General features: G+C 35.0%; 1 protein-coding gene across 2 annotated transcripts; it reads left to right on the forward strand.

Annotated features, from left to right (window-relative positions):
• The first annotated feature begins 183 nt into the window (after positions 1-183).
• LOC125658085 (protein pelota-like) lies at positions 184-16,875 on the forward strand. 2 transcript variants are annotated; one of them, XM_048889182.2, is made up of 12 exons: positions 184-363; positions 4,227-4,319; positions 7,266-7,416; positions 7,516-7,606; positions 8,001-8,164; positions 10,477-10,537; positions 11,056-11,096; positions 11,529-11,649; positions 13,066-13,186; positions 13,593-13,664; positions 15,605-15,711; positions 16,518-16,875. In XM_048889182.2, exons 1-12 carry the CDS (start codon positions 323-325, stop codon positions 16,598-16,600), a joined length of 1,146 nt encoding a protein of 381 aa, XP_048745139.1. In that variant the 5' UTR covers positions 184-322; the 3' UTR covers positions 16,601-16,875. The 2 variants fall into 2 exon arrangements, with proteins under 2 accessions (XP_048745139.1, XP_056002994.1); XM_056147019.1 differs by having other exon boundaries at positions 216-387; positions 4,170-4,319.
• Positions 16,876-17,815: the final 940 nt, after the last annotated feature.

Here is a 17,815-nt window from a genome sequence, read left to right on the forward strand (position 1 = left end):
AACAGTCGGAATAAACCTGCATACGACTTGGAAAGAGAAGAGTCCGACTGGCGATCACTTTACTCTACCTGAATGCGATTTTGTTATTTGAGATGAAAGGTTGGGGATAGAAAACTTAGATCCACTCCAGTTGACTTCGTCTTTTCAAACAAAGGATTTGATTGGCTAACTGAAGAGTTCGGTCCAATCAATATCCTTCTTACAAAGAAAGAGGCAGTATACGTTGCACCATAAGTGGAAAGAATGACAGAGTCGCGTGTGGATTATAGACATAAAAAAAATGAATGAATAACCTCCAGCCTGACGATTCTACTTGGCCAACATGAAGTTGGTATCAAGGGACATCGATAAATACAACGCAGGGTAAAGATTGTTTTGCATGAACTTGTGTATTTTATGTTACATTTTCATCTCGAATTTCCTCAATTATCTGATCGATATTGCATTCGCGTAAGTTTAATTTAGTATAATCAGTGAATAAATTCAACCAGTCTTGTGGGAGAGTTTTTTCCCCACTTTTTCTACCAAAGCTAACTTTTGCAAGTGAATAAATTGTGACATTGAAAAGCACTACAAAGGTACATGATGACAAAACTTTATATGTTGAGTTTTGATTAAATTTAATATCATGTTAAAAGTAGTAGGCCTATATAATATGTGTGTTAACCCATTGACCAATCTACCAAAGACCCATATACTATGTTTAGTGTTCAGTATTTCTCAAATTCTGATCCGTACTGCTCTCCATCTTCATGGAAGATAATGGTGTGGGTTTTTAAACCATTGGCTTGGCCAAGGAAGTTTGTTTGCAGTTAGTATTTTCTTTATGTAAATACTGTTGCTGGCCTTAAGGACACATGCTCTAACAATTTAAAACGAAGTTCACAAATGAAAACGTACCAGTGCAGGGTTCGAAATTAACTCATGTCCGTAAGTCCGAGACTAGTAAAAAAACGTGTTGGACTAGTGAACTCTCTATAGCACTAGTCCGTACGGACTAGTGAAAATCCGGAAATAAATCTTCCAATTGGTAAAGATTTTTAGCAAGATTTGTCTGAGTCTCTTAGATGTTTGAACTTATGGTTGATTACCTGCATGGTCAAGTGTTTGCATGACTATGACAGCCTGATCTTCCAAACAGATGGAGTGCGTTCGAAACCACCGTTCTTCGAACGTGCACAAATTGTCAAATTCCTGCCGATTCCGAACGCCGAGTACACATCACGAGAACATGTTCTAGGTGCAAGAATTGCAAGTAGTGTGGTCTGAGGACATGCACGTTTGTGCACACATGTTCTCGTCATTCGCGACTCTAACACAGTAGTTCATAACACTATAGCTCATGACTTGGTCAATCGAGTGAATTTTATCGACTTTATTGATAAAATTTCGAACTCCTGTGACTCTAAGATCTGAGCACCAAAACAACAGGAGCGTTGATCTCAAACGCACTTATAGACGTTTATAAAAGGATTAACTCAGAGGTTAATATTGTATGCTTCTGAAGATCTTGAATGCGAAATAAAATATGGTGGTCTCTTTTTCTTCTGTAGGTGTCAGAAATTGAATTGTTTGCAACTGTGATGTGTTTGGTTTGATTAAAATGAAGATCATTTTATGATATACTGGACGGACTAGTGAAATGCTTTGCGGACTAGTTAACATCAACAGTGACTAGTTCATATGGACTAGTGCTTGAAAAAGTTAATTTCGAACCCTGCAGTGTTGTATACTAATTTCTTTTTAAGTTGACTCACATATTGAGCTACTCCTTGGCATCGGGTCCGTCCTGCGGATTCACCGCTTCACTACCACCCTAGCTCATGGGCAACTGAATATAGTTTGACTGGCAGTGTGTGTTTTGTTAAATAAAATCAATTCCGTGCACATAGGATTCTTTATAATGTCAATGGAAAGCACACATTGTTTGTGAAAATTATTTTAGAATCAGGCATCGACCTAGCAGATGAGGTTTGCAACTCCTGAGTTAAGAGAAGATGAGACTCAGCGGATATGAATGCGTTTAAAGGCTGAGTTTAAATTTGTTAACATGGTTGATATTTAGTTGTGTATGATATATATATATATTCAATTTTAACAAAACATTAATGGTGAAAGACTAATGAAGTCTATTGATTCGGAAATAATATTTTTAATCACACATGAATACAGTGAAACTTCTTCAAACCGGCCCCTCAGAAAACCGGTTCTCCCTGAATATCAGCCGATTTTCAAAGTCCCGGCAGAAATCTTAACATTTCCTTACAAAGAAAGTCTTACAAAACCGGCCACCCCTGAAAACCGGACATCGGCCACTTTTTAAAGTACATTTGTTAAGAAACATGTGTAATTTACCCTTAACATACCAGCCACTTTTTGAAGACAAGAAAATTTTGGTCAGAGGTTGATCAAGATTGTCCAGGTGTGCAAATTGACTGACCAATGGGCCAGGTGGGAAATTATCCACTGGAGGTGTGAAAAACACTAGTGGCCTCTTTAATTTCTATTATTTACCTGTGCTGTCAAGGGTGTTAATTGACACTTAGCTAATCCAAGAAACCCTTCCAAATCCTGCTCAAAATGTCAAAAACAGTTAAGAGCATATTGAATGAATACAGAATAAAACACCATATTGTTTCACCATACTATCATATGGATATAAGCAGTAGTCAATAAAGAACAAACCCATGACTGTTAATGATAATTATTAAAAGATAGATTAATTTTCTTGGTTTCCATAGACTTAAAATTCCAAAGAAATATTCAAATTACAATTTCATATTTACTACTGTACTTTTGAAAAACGTCAAAACAAAATTGTTAATGACATAAGCGATGAATGTAAACAGAGTTTTTATAGGTAAGAGGAATTCCAATAATAGGCCTCTGTGTTTTCTTTATGTATCCTGTTATAGATTTTCAGTTTAAAATTAGATGATTTCAGCGAGAATATTTCTTGTAATTCATAATTACCTTTAGGTACAAGGGGACTAATTTAATCTCCACCAATAATGGATCATAGATCACCAGATCAAAGTGAACAGTACCTACTTTGTGAATATTGAGATAAAACGTCTATAATTGCTAAATTCTCGGTATACCGGCCATCCCTCTAAACCGGCCGTTTTTTCCGGTCCGAGAGCCGACCGGTTTAGAGAAATTTCACTGTATAAGGAGGGAGGGGGTTAGAACTTGGGTTAGTAAATAAGGACTTCAATATATTAATTTAACTTTCCATGAAAATAAATGATATGACAATTCTTGAAGTAATTTTCTGACAGAATTCTTACAAAAATATATCTGAAATGAATTAACAAATTCTATATTTGCTTTGTGTAAATAAATAAACAACGAACGAATTAACATCATTTACATATGCACATGGTACATATTTGTGCGAATATTTCATGTAAACAAAATGAAGGAAGGGGCAATTAAGATATTTGAAGATTTCAAGAGAATAATTTGTATCGATACCTGCAACAAATTGTGTCTGGGCCGTTACTGTTTTGTCTTTTGATATTTGACATGTACTGATAAGTGATCATCTCATGTAGACGTGCTACATGAGTACCATGGAAAGTGACCTTTGATCTTGAACAACTTTTGAAGCTTTTATGGGTAAATTCCTCAAGTCAATGTGTTGTATTCCTAGTTTGTGATGTAGAAATTCCATAGATATCTAGTTAAGGAAAATACTTATGCATGTACATTTTGTTTACCATACTTTAAAGATTCAGAATTAAAGCTTATAAGACGGTGCTATATATACCTCCCACGCCCCCACCACCACCCCTTGGAAATCGTGGACGAGTCGACTCTGAGGCCCTTGAGGCCTTTAATGTAAATACTTTTTCTAAAGTTCTTCTTTAGTTTTGAAATCATTTGTGTCATCATGTATTTGTGCGTTGCTCTTCACCACTGCAATTCATTCTAAATTTCTCCATAAGTTGTTTCTTGTTCAATTTTGATGATATGAAATCACATCAAATACTGTCTGATGTCCATTTGTATTAAAGCATGTCTTTAAAGATAGAAATTTGTTTCTGTTCCCACCTCTTGTGTGTCCAGGGGTCCATGTTTGCTCAACCCTCTATTTTGTATTGCTTATGGGATTTATGAGATTGATCACTGTTCGTTATCTTCACCTGTCTGTATATAAATTTTAGTACATGAAATTTTAATGTGACATTACAGTGTTTGATAAATAGATGACAATTTTTTAGATGTGTAACCCTCATTCCGGAGGAGGCGGAAGACCTATGGCATGCCTACAATCTGATAATGGTCGACGATACCATCCGGTCCACGACAATCAGGTAAGCTCCCTTTTGTAATTAACATGATTAACAACATTTGATGTAAACTCGCTGTATAAAACATTTAAGTTTCAACTACATTTTATTCATCTAGATGAATAGGATTGTGCAGTAAATTGCGCCTGTTTATACTGCGTACCAGTATTCTTCAATCAAAATTGACAATTTATTTTTATTTAAAGTGATCACAGGTAAAATGAATCTTAACTCAAAACCTGTGTTTTAGGAACATTTTTTTATACGCCCACATAAAAATGCGGGCATATTATGCTATATATACCGCTGTCGTCCGTCTGTCCCTTTTACTTTGTCTTCGCAACTCCTCGTAAACCCTTTTGGGAATTTTTATGAAACTTGGTTCAAAGAGAGATCACAATGTGGAGTTGTGCAAGGGGTATGCTGTCCAATGTTTTTTAAAGGAGTTGTGGCCCTTGGACGTAATTTTTTTCTATTCTACTTTGTCTTCACGACTCCTCCTAAACCCTTTTGGGGGATTTTGATGAAACTTAGTACAAAGAAAGATCACAATATGGAGCTGTGCACATTGCAAGGGGAATGCTGCAGCACTATTTTTGAAGGAGTTAGGGCCCTTGGACTTATATTTATTTTATGCAAGTACTTTGTCTTTGCAACTCCTCCTAAACCCTTCCGTGGATTTCAATAAAACTTAGTACAAAGGAAGATCACAATGTGTAGATGTGCATAGCACAAGGGAATACTGTCCCACTATTTTTGAAGGAGTTACAGCCCTTGAACTTCGATTTGTTTAATGCAAAATACATTGTTATTGCAACTCCTAGGTCAATAATGTATGCGGGCGTATCATGTACCGGTTTAGCGGTGCCCTATTTTTAAAGAAAGTAGCAATTTTAAAATCTAGTGAGTTACAAACAGTAATAAGTAACTTATTTGCATTGGAGAATGATAATATCAAAAAATAAATTTCATTTTTGAAAATACATGAGGGTATGAACTGCAACACTTTACACTTTACACCAGCATACAATCATGCTTCATGAAAAGTAAACTGGCGTGAAGCATTGCTGTTCATACCCTCATTTTTATGCCCCCCTTTGAAAAAGAGGGGGCATGTTGTTTTGCAACTGTCGGTCGGTCGGTCTGTAGACCATGTGTTGTCTGCTCAATATCTTTCGACCCCTTTGCTTGATAACAACCAAACTTGGTACAGGGGTTGCCCCTGGAGAGTTGATGATCCTTATTGATTTTCAGGTCACATGGTCAAAGGTCAAGGTCAAACTGATGGTTTTTACCCCATGTGGTAGACCATGTGTTGTCCACTCAATAACTTTTGACCCCTATGCATGATAACTACCAAACTTGGTACAAGGGTTGCCCTTGGAGAGTAGATGATCCCTAATGACCTTCAGGTCACATGGTCAAAGGTCAAGGTCAAACCTCTGGTCTTAAGCCCATGTGTTGTCCGCTCAATATCTTTTGACCCCTTTGCTTGATAATAGTCAAAATTGATACAGAGGCTTTCCTTAGAGAGTAGATGATCCCTATGGATTTTCAGGTCAAAGGTCAAGGTCAAACTGCTGGTCTTAACCCCATGTGGTAGACCATGAGTTGTCCGCTCAATATCTTGAGAACATTCACTTGATTGTAATGATATTTCATATGTGGGTTGGTTATAAAAAGAAGAGGACCCCTATTGTTTTTCAGGTTAAAAGGTTAAAGGTCAAGGGTCAATCTACTCTGGACATAGGAATATTCTGTCCGCTCAATATCTTGAGAACCCTTTGCTTGACAGACATCAGACTTGGTACACTGGTACATCATCAGGAGAAGATGGCACCTATTGATTTTGAGGTCACATGGTCAAAGGTCAAACTGGACATAAGGAATATATTGACCACTGAATGTCTCAAGAATCCTTTGCTTGACAGACATCAAACTTGGTACACTAATATATCTTTAGAAGAAGATGACCCATATTGATTTTGAGGTCATATGGTCAAAGGTCAAGGGTCAAACTGGAGATAGGTATATACTGTCCGGTCAATATCTTGAGAACCCTTTGCTTGACAGACATCGAACTTGGTACACTGGTACATCTTCAGGAAAAGATGACCCCTAATGATTTTGAGGTCACATGGTCAAAGGTCAAGGGTCAAACTGGACATAGGAATATACTGTCCAGTCAATATCTTGAGAACCCTTTGCTTGACAGACTTCACACTTGGTACACTGGTGCATCTTCAGGAAAAGATTACCCCTATTGAATTTGAGGTCACATGGTCAAAGGTCAAGGGTCAAACTGGACATAGGAATATACTATGTTCAATATCTTGAGAACCCTTTGATTGACAGACATCAAACTTGGTACACTGGTACATCATCAGGAGATGACTACTAATGAATTTGAGGTCACTTGGTCAATGGTCAAACTGGACATAGGAATATACTGTCCCTACAATATCTTGAGAACCCTTTGCTTGACAGACATCAAACTTGGTACACTGGTACATCTTCAGGAGTTGATGACCCCTATTGATTTTTAGGTCACATGATCAATCCACTCTTGACATAAGAAGATATTGTCTGCTCAATATTTTGAATTGATGATACTACTCTCAATTAAATGATGTGTGTGTGTATAACCCTTTTCAATTTTGCACCATGGGGGGCATATGTGTTTTACAAACATCTCTTGTTTATATTTACATTTTGCATTCATTTCTGTCTGAGTTCCCAGCCGTTGAAATAGTCATACTATATTATCTATAGTTGTACTATATTTATCAAGCACATTGTTCACATGATGTCATCCATGGGGAAATGGTTATAATTTCAATTGGTAAAGATATGAAAGGCAAAATCATTGGAAATATAAACATTTTAAATGTTCTAACCTCACTTTATTTCCTTTATTTAGATAATAAGAACTGGTTTATATGTGGTTTGTAACTTGTTAACCTTTTCCAGGAAAGTCCAGACGGAATCGGCCACCGGGAGCGTCAGTGTCAATAAAGTCCGGACGACACTGACCATTAAGATAGAGGCCATCGACTTTGATACTCAAGGATGTGTACTCAGGTTGAAGGGGCGAAATATTCAGGAAAACCAGTATGTGAAGGTAAACACTTAGTAACCAAACCTTGAATCAATGTTGTAGAATTATGTAAATAAGACTGATTTTAATGATGTATTTCACCTTGCAAGATACTCATTTCAGATGGGTGCCTATCATACCCTAGATTTAGAAGTAAACAGGAAATTTACTCTAGGAAAACAGGAGTGGGACAGCATAGCACTGGAGAGAATAGGTATGTGTTTACATTGGATAGAATAGGTATGTGTTTTCATTGGATAGAATTAGTATGTGATAACCTTGGATAGAATATGTACATATTGACTATGAACCTTGATTGTTATTGGTTGTACCTGCATTTGGATTTGTTAATGCTCTGTTAGTGTTAATGACGCTAGGAAATTTAAGAAATCAAAAAGTACAGATGGTATTGTAATTTTTGTGATATTTACACTATATTTCAGTTGCATGCATGTTTTCATTTTTTATCAAAAATCCACTAGTTAATACTTTGTCCACAAAAAAAACTTTTTTTTTTTAAATAAGAACCACACAATTAACTTTGTTTGGCCTTACTGCAGTTCTATCTCGGTCTTTGACTCTACATGATAATGTGTCTTGTCTCTCAGAGATGGCCTGTGACCCTACGCAGCATGCTGACCTGGCAGCCGTTATCATGCAGGAAGGTCTAGCCAACGTTTGTCTTATCACACCAAACATGACAATAGTCAGGGCTAAAATAGAAACGAACATTCCACGCAAACGCAAAGGAAGCTGTACCCAGCATGATAAGGTATTGTTAACTCTGTTAGATTTAGTCACATGATAAGGTATTGTTAACTCTGTTAGATTTAGTCACATGATAAGGTATTGTTAACTCTGTTAGATTTAGTCACATGATAAGGTATTGTTAACTCTGTTAGATTTAGTCACATGATAAGGTATTGTTAACTCTGTTAGATTTAGTCACATGATAAGGTATTGTTAACTCTGTTAGATTTAGTCACATGATAAGGTATTGTTAACTCTGTTAGATTTAGTCACATGATAAGGTATTGTTAACTGTTAGATTTAGTCACATGATAAGATATTGTCAACTCTGTTAGATTTAGTCACATGATAAGGTATTGTTAACTCTGTTAGATTTAGTCACATGATAAGGTATTGTTAACTCTGTTAGATTTAGTCACATGATAAGGTATTGTTAACTGTTAGATTTAGTCACATGATAAGGTATTGTTAACTCTGTTAGATTTAGTCGCTAATAGTACTGGTGATCAAAAATAGGTAGGATGAAGATGCAAGTTTGTTCAAATCAAGTCCCATAGAACCAATAAATTTGTCACTTTTTTCCTTATTTAACAGGTACCTATAAACTTGTATCATTCCCAATGCTAGATACTATTGATTTTTCCCAAGTTTGAGGCTAAATAATGTCCAATAATTCCAATGTTATTTATTACAATTGTTTTGATTGGACAAAAATAAAGCTGAACATCAATAAACCCGAAAATGCGATGTATTCATACACGCCTGAAAACAAAGAACATAGTGCGGGGAAACTATTCAAATTTTTGCAATTGTTAATAAAGTGAATGAATTGGAATTTTAAGAATCAAACATTCTTTTTGAAGAATTTATCGATGTGTAAACTCCGGACATTTTATTCACAAACTTAACATAAAAGTGCTTTGCACTTTTATTCAGTTTGTGAGTAAAATGTCCGGAGTTTACACATCGATAAATTCTTCAAAAAGAATGTTTAATCCTATAGTAACAAACTGCTATAACATCGCAATTCCCATCATCGTAAACCACGGATTATTGTTTCATTCCATTCTACAAATGTTGTAGCAGGCAGTCATGGTTTTGTGGAATATAATGAAACAATAACCTTTGGTTTGTGATGATGCATAATTATACCCCCCGAACGAAGTTCTGGGGGGTATATAGGAATCACTCTGTCTGTCTGTCCGTCCGTCCGTCTGTCTGTCTGTGCAGATTCGTGTCCGGGCCATAACTTCTTTGTTCTTTGACTTAGGCATACCATATTTGGCACACAGGTAGATCACCATGAGACGATGTGTCAAGTACCTTCATGACCTCTATATGACCTTGACCTCAAGGTCAAAATTAAAGGTTTTTTTTTTACAATGGATTCGTGTCCGGGCCATAACTTCTTTGTTCTTTGACATAGGCATACCATATTTGACACATGAGTGTATCACCATGAGACGATGTGTCATGTACCTTCATGACCTCCATATGACCTTGACCCTTGACCTCAAGGTCAAAATTAAAGGTTTTTTACAATGGATTCGTGTCCGGGTCATAACTTCTTTGTTCTTTGACATAGGCATACCATATTTGACACATGAGTGTATCACCAGGAGACGATGTGTCATGTACCTTCATGACCTCCATATGACCTTGACCTCAAGGTCAAAATTAAAGGTTTTTACAATGGATTCATGTCCGGGCCATGACTTCTTTGTTCTTTGACATAGGCATATCATATTTGACACATGAGTGTATCACCATGAGACGATGTGTGGAGTACCTTCATGACCTGTATATGACCTTGAACTTTGACCTCAAGGTCAAAATTGATTATAGGGTTTTGACATAGTCATACCATAAGACATGGGTGTATCACCATGAGACTATGTGTCATGTACATTCATGACCTCTTTATGACCTTGACCTTTGATCTCAAGGTCTAAATTATAGGTTTATGCCATGGATTTGTGTTCGGACTATATCTTCCATTTTCTTCTACAAATGCATACCATATTTTTACACTCAGGAAAGAGGTAATTTATACCTATTAACAACACCCTTTGGGAGATTGGGGTAAGCGGGGGGTATTCTTAGTGAGCATTGCTCACAGTATGTCTTGTTTGAGTTCAGGTTGATATTAAGATAAATGGCATTTGTTGAAATGAAATTTCAATTTGTTCTATTTTGATGCTATTTTTTTCAATTGAATGGAAAGTGTACCATTCCCACAAGGTAAGGGGGGGGGGGGGGGGAATCACTGAATTTATAGCGTAGTAAAAATGAGTAATGCGAGACTCATTATGATCTTCAATTTTCTCTTTCTAGGGTCTGACAAAGTTCTATGACCAGATTGTGCAAGCAATATTACGCCATATCAATTTTGAAAGTAAGTATGTAAGTTGAAACTAGTTTTGCATCATGGGGCTATGAGATTTATGTGTGTGAAATTCCTTTAGGAATGGTAAAGAAAATAGCTGACAATGGAAGGTTCAGCATGTCCTTTGATGGGTAGCACTCTGCTTGGGGCAGAGTGTCAAAACCCCGATAATGAATTGATTTTTAACCATTTTCAAAACAATGTTGAATCTTAACAGATACCTTTTAAAGGAAACTTATTTTTTCCTTTCTAATTTCTCTGAAATGTTATACAAATCCAAATATGGCTTATGATTGTCTGAGACCCTGCTATATCAGTTGCTACCGACGTTCTGAAATTCATGGTCTCGAGTGGTGTTGTAAGTATTTATTATGCACTGAAAATGCAAAGAATTATTGAAGAAGACTGTCAAGGCCCTTGGAACTCTTTATTTTCAAACACTCTTGGCTCTATCTTAATCAAATGTTAATTAAGTTTTGTTTTGTTATCATGGTTTATGGCAATAAAGCAACCTCTTTTCATTGCAGTTGTAAAATGTGTTTTAGTGGCCAGTCCTGGTTTTGTAAAGGTAAGTTTTGTTTTTTTTAAGTCTGTGGTCTTTAAACTATACCAAGAACTTTTTAAAAATAGCAATATGTAGTTGGTTTGAAAAAACCCCAGGAAGTTTATGTGCTTGTGGTGGCAAACAGTAACTTCATGATTTATAGTTAAAAGTATAATTAGTTCTTGTACATTTCAAATATTTAACAATAGATAAACACTTCTGTAATATAAAATTAGAACCAAATTAAACTATGAGAGCTGCTGTGTTGCATTGTTGAGAGTGCTTATATTGCATTATTGAAAGCAGTTACATTATATGTTGCATTATCAAGAGTGGCTTATGTTGCATTATTGAGAGCAGTTTCATTGTGTGTTGTATTATCGAGAGTGGCTTATGTTGCATTATTGAAAGCAGTTACATTGTGTTTTGTATTATCGAGAGTGGCTTATGTTGCAGGACCAGTTTGTGACGTACATGATGGACCAGGCTATTAAAATGGAGTACAAGATCCTTATTGACAATAAATCCAAGTTTGTAATGGTTCACTCCTCCTCAGGATTCAAGCATTCTTTAAAAGGTAAAACTTCATCTCTAACATTTGATGGAAAGGTAATTTCTATATATTCAACACTCTCTCAAAGCTACAGGCGAACGGTTACAATGTGCGAAACTAACTTTAAAGTCCTATAGACTTTCGGTCCATAGTCATTTCATTTCCTATAGACCACAAAATATTCCTATAGACCAAAATTTAACATGCTATATTCAATGTTATCAAAAAATAAATAATAGCCATAAATTCGATTTGGTACTTCATTTATAGTTTAATTAAATTCTTTTTCAATTTCATGCACAAGCTTTTCAATTAGAATTTTGTTTTTTTCTCTCATTTTGTTCCAGCTAAGTTTCACTGTCTGATTCTTCATCTAAGTCACTTCTACTGCGTTTCGTTTTCCCTTAATTTTCTGTGACTTTAGCCTTGCTGGAGCTTATTGTACTGACCGCTTTCCATTTGATTCCAGGGCGTGCACCTTCCACATATTTTAACCGTTCAATAAAGGACATTCCAAATTTGCATGAAAATGGCGACCATTGAAGTAAATATCAAATTGATCCCCACCCCATGTTGAAAATGGAATAATCTGATTCGAATGATTTGTAATTACATTGTGGAACATTTTATTACAGCTAAGGGATGAACAGAAACATCAGCGTAATACATATAAACTGGTATATGTTTAATAAGCGGCGGGAACCAGTTATTTACTCAGAATTCCTATAGACAAGTCCGTCTATAGCTATTTTGATCGTTATAGACCGACTCGATTTTCTATAGACATTGTCTATCGGTCCATGGTTAATTTCGCACACTGCGGTTATTCATAAGTTGGATTACAGATCCATCAATCTTTAATTTTTATGCCTAGGAAAAAAAAAAGATAAAATGCATGTTGCCAAAATAAGAATTTCCCTAGCCGACAATATTAAAATAAGATACAGGTTAATAAAAAAAAAATTGAAATGATCGGAACCTGTATGAAAAATATGGATAATATTTCAACAAATTGATTGTATTTTGACGCTGATTATCAAACTATCGTAGTTTCACTTTTAATATAGATTGGGTTCAGAATACAATTTTGTTTTGGTCATTTTTTATCCAGATATAAACATTGGCTAGAGACAGTGTAACCATTCATTGATTATATGTTTCTGAAACATAATAATTCAGTCAAACAAAATATTAGCATATTCTTATTTTTCAATGTACAAAAGTGTTTCATATTGAAAATTTTTATCTTATTATTTTTTTTTTCTTCAATCAACCAATCCAATTTTAAATAAAAATTCCATAATCCAATTAATGAAAATAAGCTAAGATAGTGTCTATGTATTCTTTTTATAAGTTGTGTAAGCTTTACCCTGCCTATGTTGTGTGTCGGGGTTTCTGCTGAAAATGATTTATCAAATGATTTCTGACTTTTTTATTTAGAGATTTTACAAGACCCATCTGTTTCCTCCAAATTATCAGACACAAAAGCATCAGGAGAAGTCAAGGCTCTTGACGATTTTTACCAAATGTTACAGAATGACCCCAATAGAGCTTTCTATGGGTATGTAGTAAATCAGGTCCTTTAAGAATGTGATACATTTCATACTGTCTTATCATGATAAGTGCCAGTAGTTGTCTCTGATTTAGAATGATTTTGTAGACATACATTTCAATACACACAAATGAACACAACATACTGGAATTAGTCATTAGTACACACCAATACACATAAATAAATGATATTAATAATACATAAACGTGTATACATATTTACAGACTTTTTATTATGGCATTGAGATTTCAAAAAGGTATTTTTATTTTAAAAATAAATATCTTTTTCTTTTACATGTAGGGTTCACAATGTCCATCATGAAATAATTTTTTGTAAAGTTCATATATTACAGATACCCTAGTATTTCATGAATGTTTTTGTGTTAATCAAAAATACTAATTTTTTCCAACTGCAGGGTTAGGCATGTAGAAAAAGCAGTGGAACTCCAGGCAGTTGAGATCTTGCTCATCTCAGATGAACTGTTCAGGTATGTCATATATATCTTAGATGAACTGATCAGGTGTAACATATATCTCCGATGAACTGTTCAAGTGTGACATATATCTCACTGTTCAGGCATGACATATATCACTGTTCAGGTGTGTCATGTCTCATTGTTCAGGTGTGTCATATATCTCAGATGAACTGTTCAGGTGTGATATATATCTCAGATGAACTGTTAAGGTGTGCCATATATCTCAGATAAACTGTTAAGGTATGACATATATCTCACTGTTCAGGTGTAACATATATCTCACTGTTCAGATGTGTTATATATCTCAGATGAACTGTTCAGATATATGACATTATCTCACTGTTCAGGTATGACATATACCTCACTGTTCAGGTGTGTCATATATCTCACTGTTCAGATGTAACATATATCTTATATGAACTGTTCAGGTGTGATATATATCTCAGATGAACTGTTTAGGTATGTCACATGTTTTAGATGTACTGTTCAGGTAAATGACGACATCTCATTGTTCAGGTGTGACATATGTCTCAGATGGACTGATCAGGTATGTCATATATCTCAGATGAACTGTTCAGGTATATGACATATATCTCACTGTTCAGGTGTGACATATATCTCATTGTTCAGATGTGACATATATCTCAGATGAACTGATCAGATGTGTCATATTCTCAGATGAACTATTCAGGTATGACATATACCTGTTCATTACACCTAGAGATGAATCTTTGTGGTACATTTTTTTTTATTTCTCTCCCCCCCCCCCCCCCCCCCCCCCCCCTTCAAAGAAGAGGGTCGTATTACTTTGCACATGTCAGTCGCCAGTCAGTAGACTACCTATTGTCTGCTCAATATCTTGAGAACATTCACTTGATTACATTAATATTTCATATGTGGGTTGGGTATGAGTAGAAGAGGACCATTATTGATTTTCACGTCCAAAGGTCAAATGTCAATCTACTTTAGATATAGGAAGATACTGTCCACTCAATATCTTGAGAACCCTTTCCTTGACAGACATTAAACTGGGTACATTGTGACAAGTAGATGGCACCTATTGATTTTTAGGTCACATGGTTAGAGGTCAAGAGTCAAACTGGACAAGGAATATACTGTCCGCTTAATATCTTGAGAACCCTTTGCTTGACAGACATCAAACTTGGTACACTGGTACATCTTGAGGAGTATATGACCGTTTTCAATTTTCATAACTATTTTTTTGTTTGATGAATTAGATTGTCTGTCCGAGTTATTTACCGGTAGGCATCTTTTCTTAGATATTCGTATCATGCATCAAATCACAGCAAAATTTGGACTCTAGAGTATCTTATTTGCAAACAAAGCACCTTTTTTTATTATTTCGGGAAAAATTTCAAAAAATTCATGTAAAATAATTGAGAGCTTGTATCACACTTTCGATGGTGAAATCATACTTCATAAGAGGTGTTTTTACGAGTCATTAAATAAAATTTTGGTGTAATGAGCTACCTTAAGGGCACTTGATACACACACAAAAATGTAAGCAAGGGTTTATATGGATTTTTTGGTTTAGTTTGGTTGTAATCATTTATACAAGTGTAAAATTCCTTAAAAAGATATTAAGGAAAAGTTGAAATATATCACTCCCTCTCAATGTAACGTTTTACAAATTTTCCCCACTGTTTTGGAGTTCATTCAGAAAACATGGGAATAAAATACATTTTCCATACAGTAAATTATATTCTTTTTTATACTAATAAAAACATAAAATTTAGTTTTCATTTTCATCACTTTTGAAAAAAAAAAAATTTGTATGTAGTAATAATCTGATTTTGTGTTTCATGTCCATTATCATAATTCAATATCCACTTTATATAGAGAAAGAGATAACAAAACTATATAAATTGTAATGCTCAACAAAATTGTCTTTGTGTTTACTTGAAATTTTATTTCTTTGGTATTCTTTGTAGAGCCCAAAATATCGCTCAACGAAAGAGATATGTAAAAATTGTGGACACTGTGAAAGACTGTGGAGGAGAGGTGAAAATCTTTTCCAGCATGCATATATCAGGAGAACGTAAGTTTTAAAATTACTCAAAATGTACTCTTTTCCGCTGGGTCATAATTCCGTGAAATAATTATTGTTTAATCTGCAGGTAAAAAATTAGGCAGATTTCTCGGATTGCCATTGTATGTCTTCGTTGGACTGTAAATTCACCGGGACAAATATCAACGCAAAATTAGTACCTGCGTAAATTAATCCTAAGTGGAAAATAGTACATAAACAGTAATACACACTTAAAACGGTTTGCTTCTATTCAGCACATTTGTAAACGTTTCACATTTTCAACTTCTCAAGAATCACTGTGCCAATTTTAACCAAACTTGACATAAGTATGCCTGTGTGAAGCATTGCAGTTCGTGCCATCACGTATTTTCAAAAATGAAATATACATGTAATTCTTAATGCCGTTCAACAAGGATGCACAGTATATATTACTTCACATTTAATATGATGCCAAGTAAAATAATGTGAATTAGATTAATTCAAATTAAATAATATCCACACAACAATAATGCAAAGTAAACTAATGCATATTAAATTTGTGTGCATTACCAAATTAACAGGAAATAAAAGAAATAAGACTAGATAAATGAAAAAAAAAATTCAAATGTGACTGGCAAGTCCTTTGCATATTTTTTTTGCGAAATGATAATCCAAATTTACCATTACACATGCATCTACATTTAATTCACTTTAGCTTCACTTACTTTGTACAGCCTGTTGTGTCAATGTAGCAGGTGCAGTAACTACAGAAAATATTGTAGAAGTTGCAAAGTCCATTAATGCTAATTTAATAGTCTGCCATTTTATGTTTTTAGAGTTGGGACTCCTATCGGGGATAGCTGCAATTTTACGATTTCCTGTTCCTGATGATGAAGATGAAGATTCAGATGATGATTGATGATGGCTTTATGATTTAGGATATTATTTTTGTACGCCCCGTAACCTCGGTGAAGGACTTCCTAATAAAGAAGTCAGAAGACGATAGTCAATGTTGTGCAAAAAATCTCATATTGTGTTTCTCTGGAAAGAAATACTGAAAACAGTTAATGCTGAAATATTTTTGTTGAATTTTTAACAGACTTGTTGAATTTTTAACAGACTTGTTAAATTTTTAACAAAGAAAGATGTAATTTGTGAGTATCTATTTATTGTTATTAAAATATGTCACTCAAACTTGTCTTTGTACATCTTGCTTCATTGAAAACAAGTTTTAGCTAATCTGGAACACTCCTTTTCATCTACATGGTCCTAGAGTCTTGTCAACCGAGAAACTTAAAGTACATGTAGAAGAAATTCATCGTTTATAATTTGCTAACTTCCATAACTTATATTTTAGTCCCCCCCCCCCCCCCCCCCCCCCCCCCCAAAATATATATACTTTCTACAGTCATTTGAGTTTGTGTTGATGTAAATATAAGTAATGAAGTTTTGTTGTCATTAGGGGATTGTGATCCAAGGTCATGCCAAAGTCACTAGTAAACAAGTGTTTAAAAAATTCAGGTGAGCCATCAGAGATGTTAGCAACGGTCATTATCGTAAAGGTCACCAATAGAATTAAATGTTAAAAAATTATCTTCTTATTGCTTTATTATAGCAAGACACTAGAGACTCCTAGTTAGTCACAGGTTCCTTTGGCTTCGTGATGTGTAGTAACCTTAAGGAGGTATACTACATTGTCATAATGGCTGACTTCCTTTTAAAACACAAATGAAAATATGAGTATCGGCAATATTTGTAATAACATTTTATTGGGTAGCTCAGTCAGTTAACTATATAGCTGCAGAACTGCAGTTCTCGGAGAAAATATTGGAACAGATCAGATCTGTCCCAATATTTTCTCAGAGAGCTACAGTTCTGCAGCTATCGGTTAACGTGTTGACTGCTGGTCTGTAAATCGTGGCTTTGAGTGCAGCAATGGTTTTAAACAAAAAAAATTAACTAAAAATTAAAAGTTTTCAAAATGTCCTCCACTTTTCATCCATATTTAAATTTTTCTGGTGTGTTGTTCCTTAAGCAAAGGTCATTTGGCTGAGGTCAAAGAAGTCATTTTCTATCATTAATAAATGGCCAAGCATTAACTCTGTATTAGAAAAACAGTCGCTGCATGCTCATG

Source organism: Ostrea edulis, chromosome 1 (assembly GCF_947568905.1).
Source record: "Ostrea edulis chromosome 1, xbOstEdul1.1, whole genome shotgun sequence".
Taxonomy (NCBI): Eukaryota; Metazoa; Mollusca; class Bivalvia; order Ostreida; family Ostreidae; genus Ostrea; species Ostrea edulis.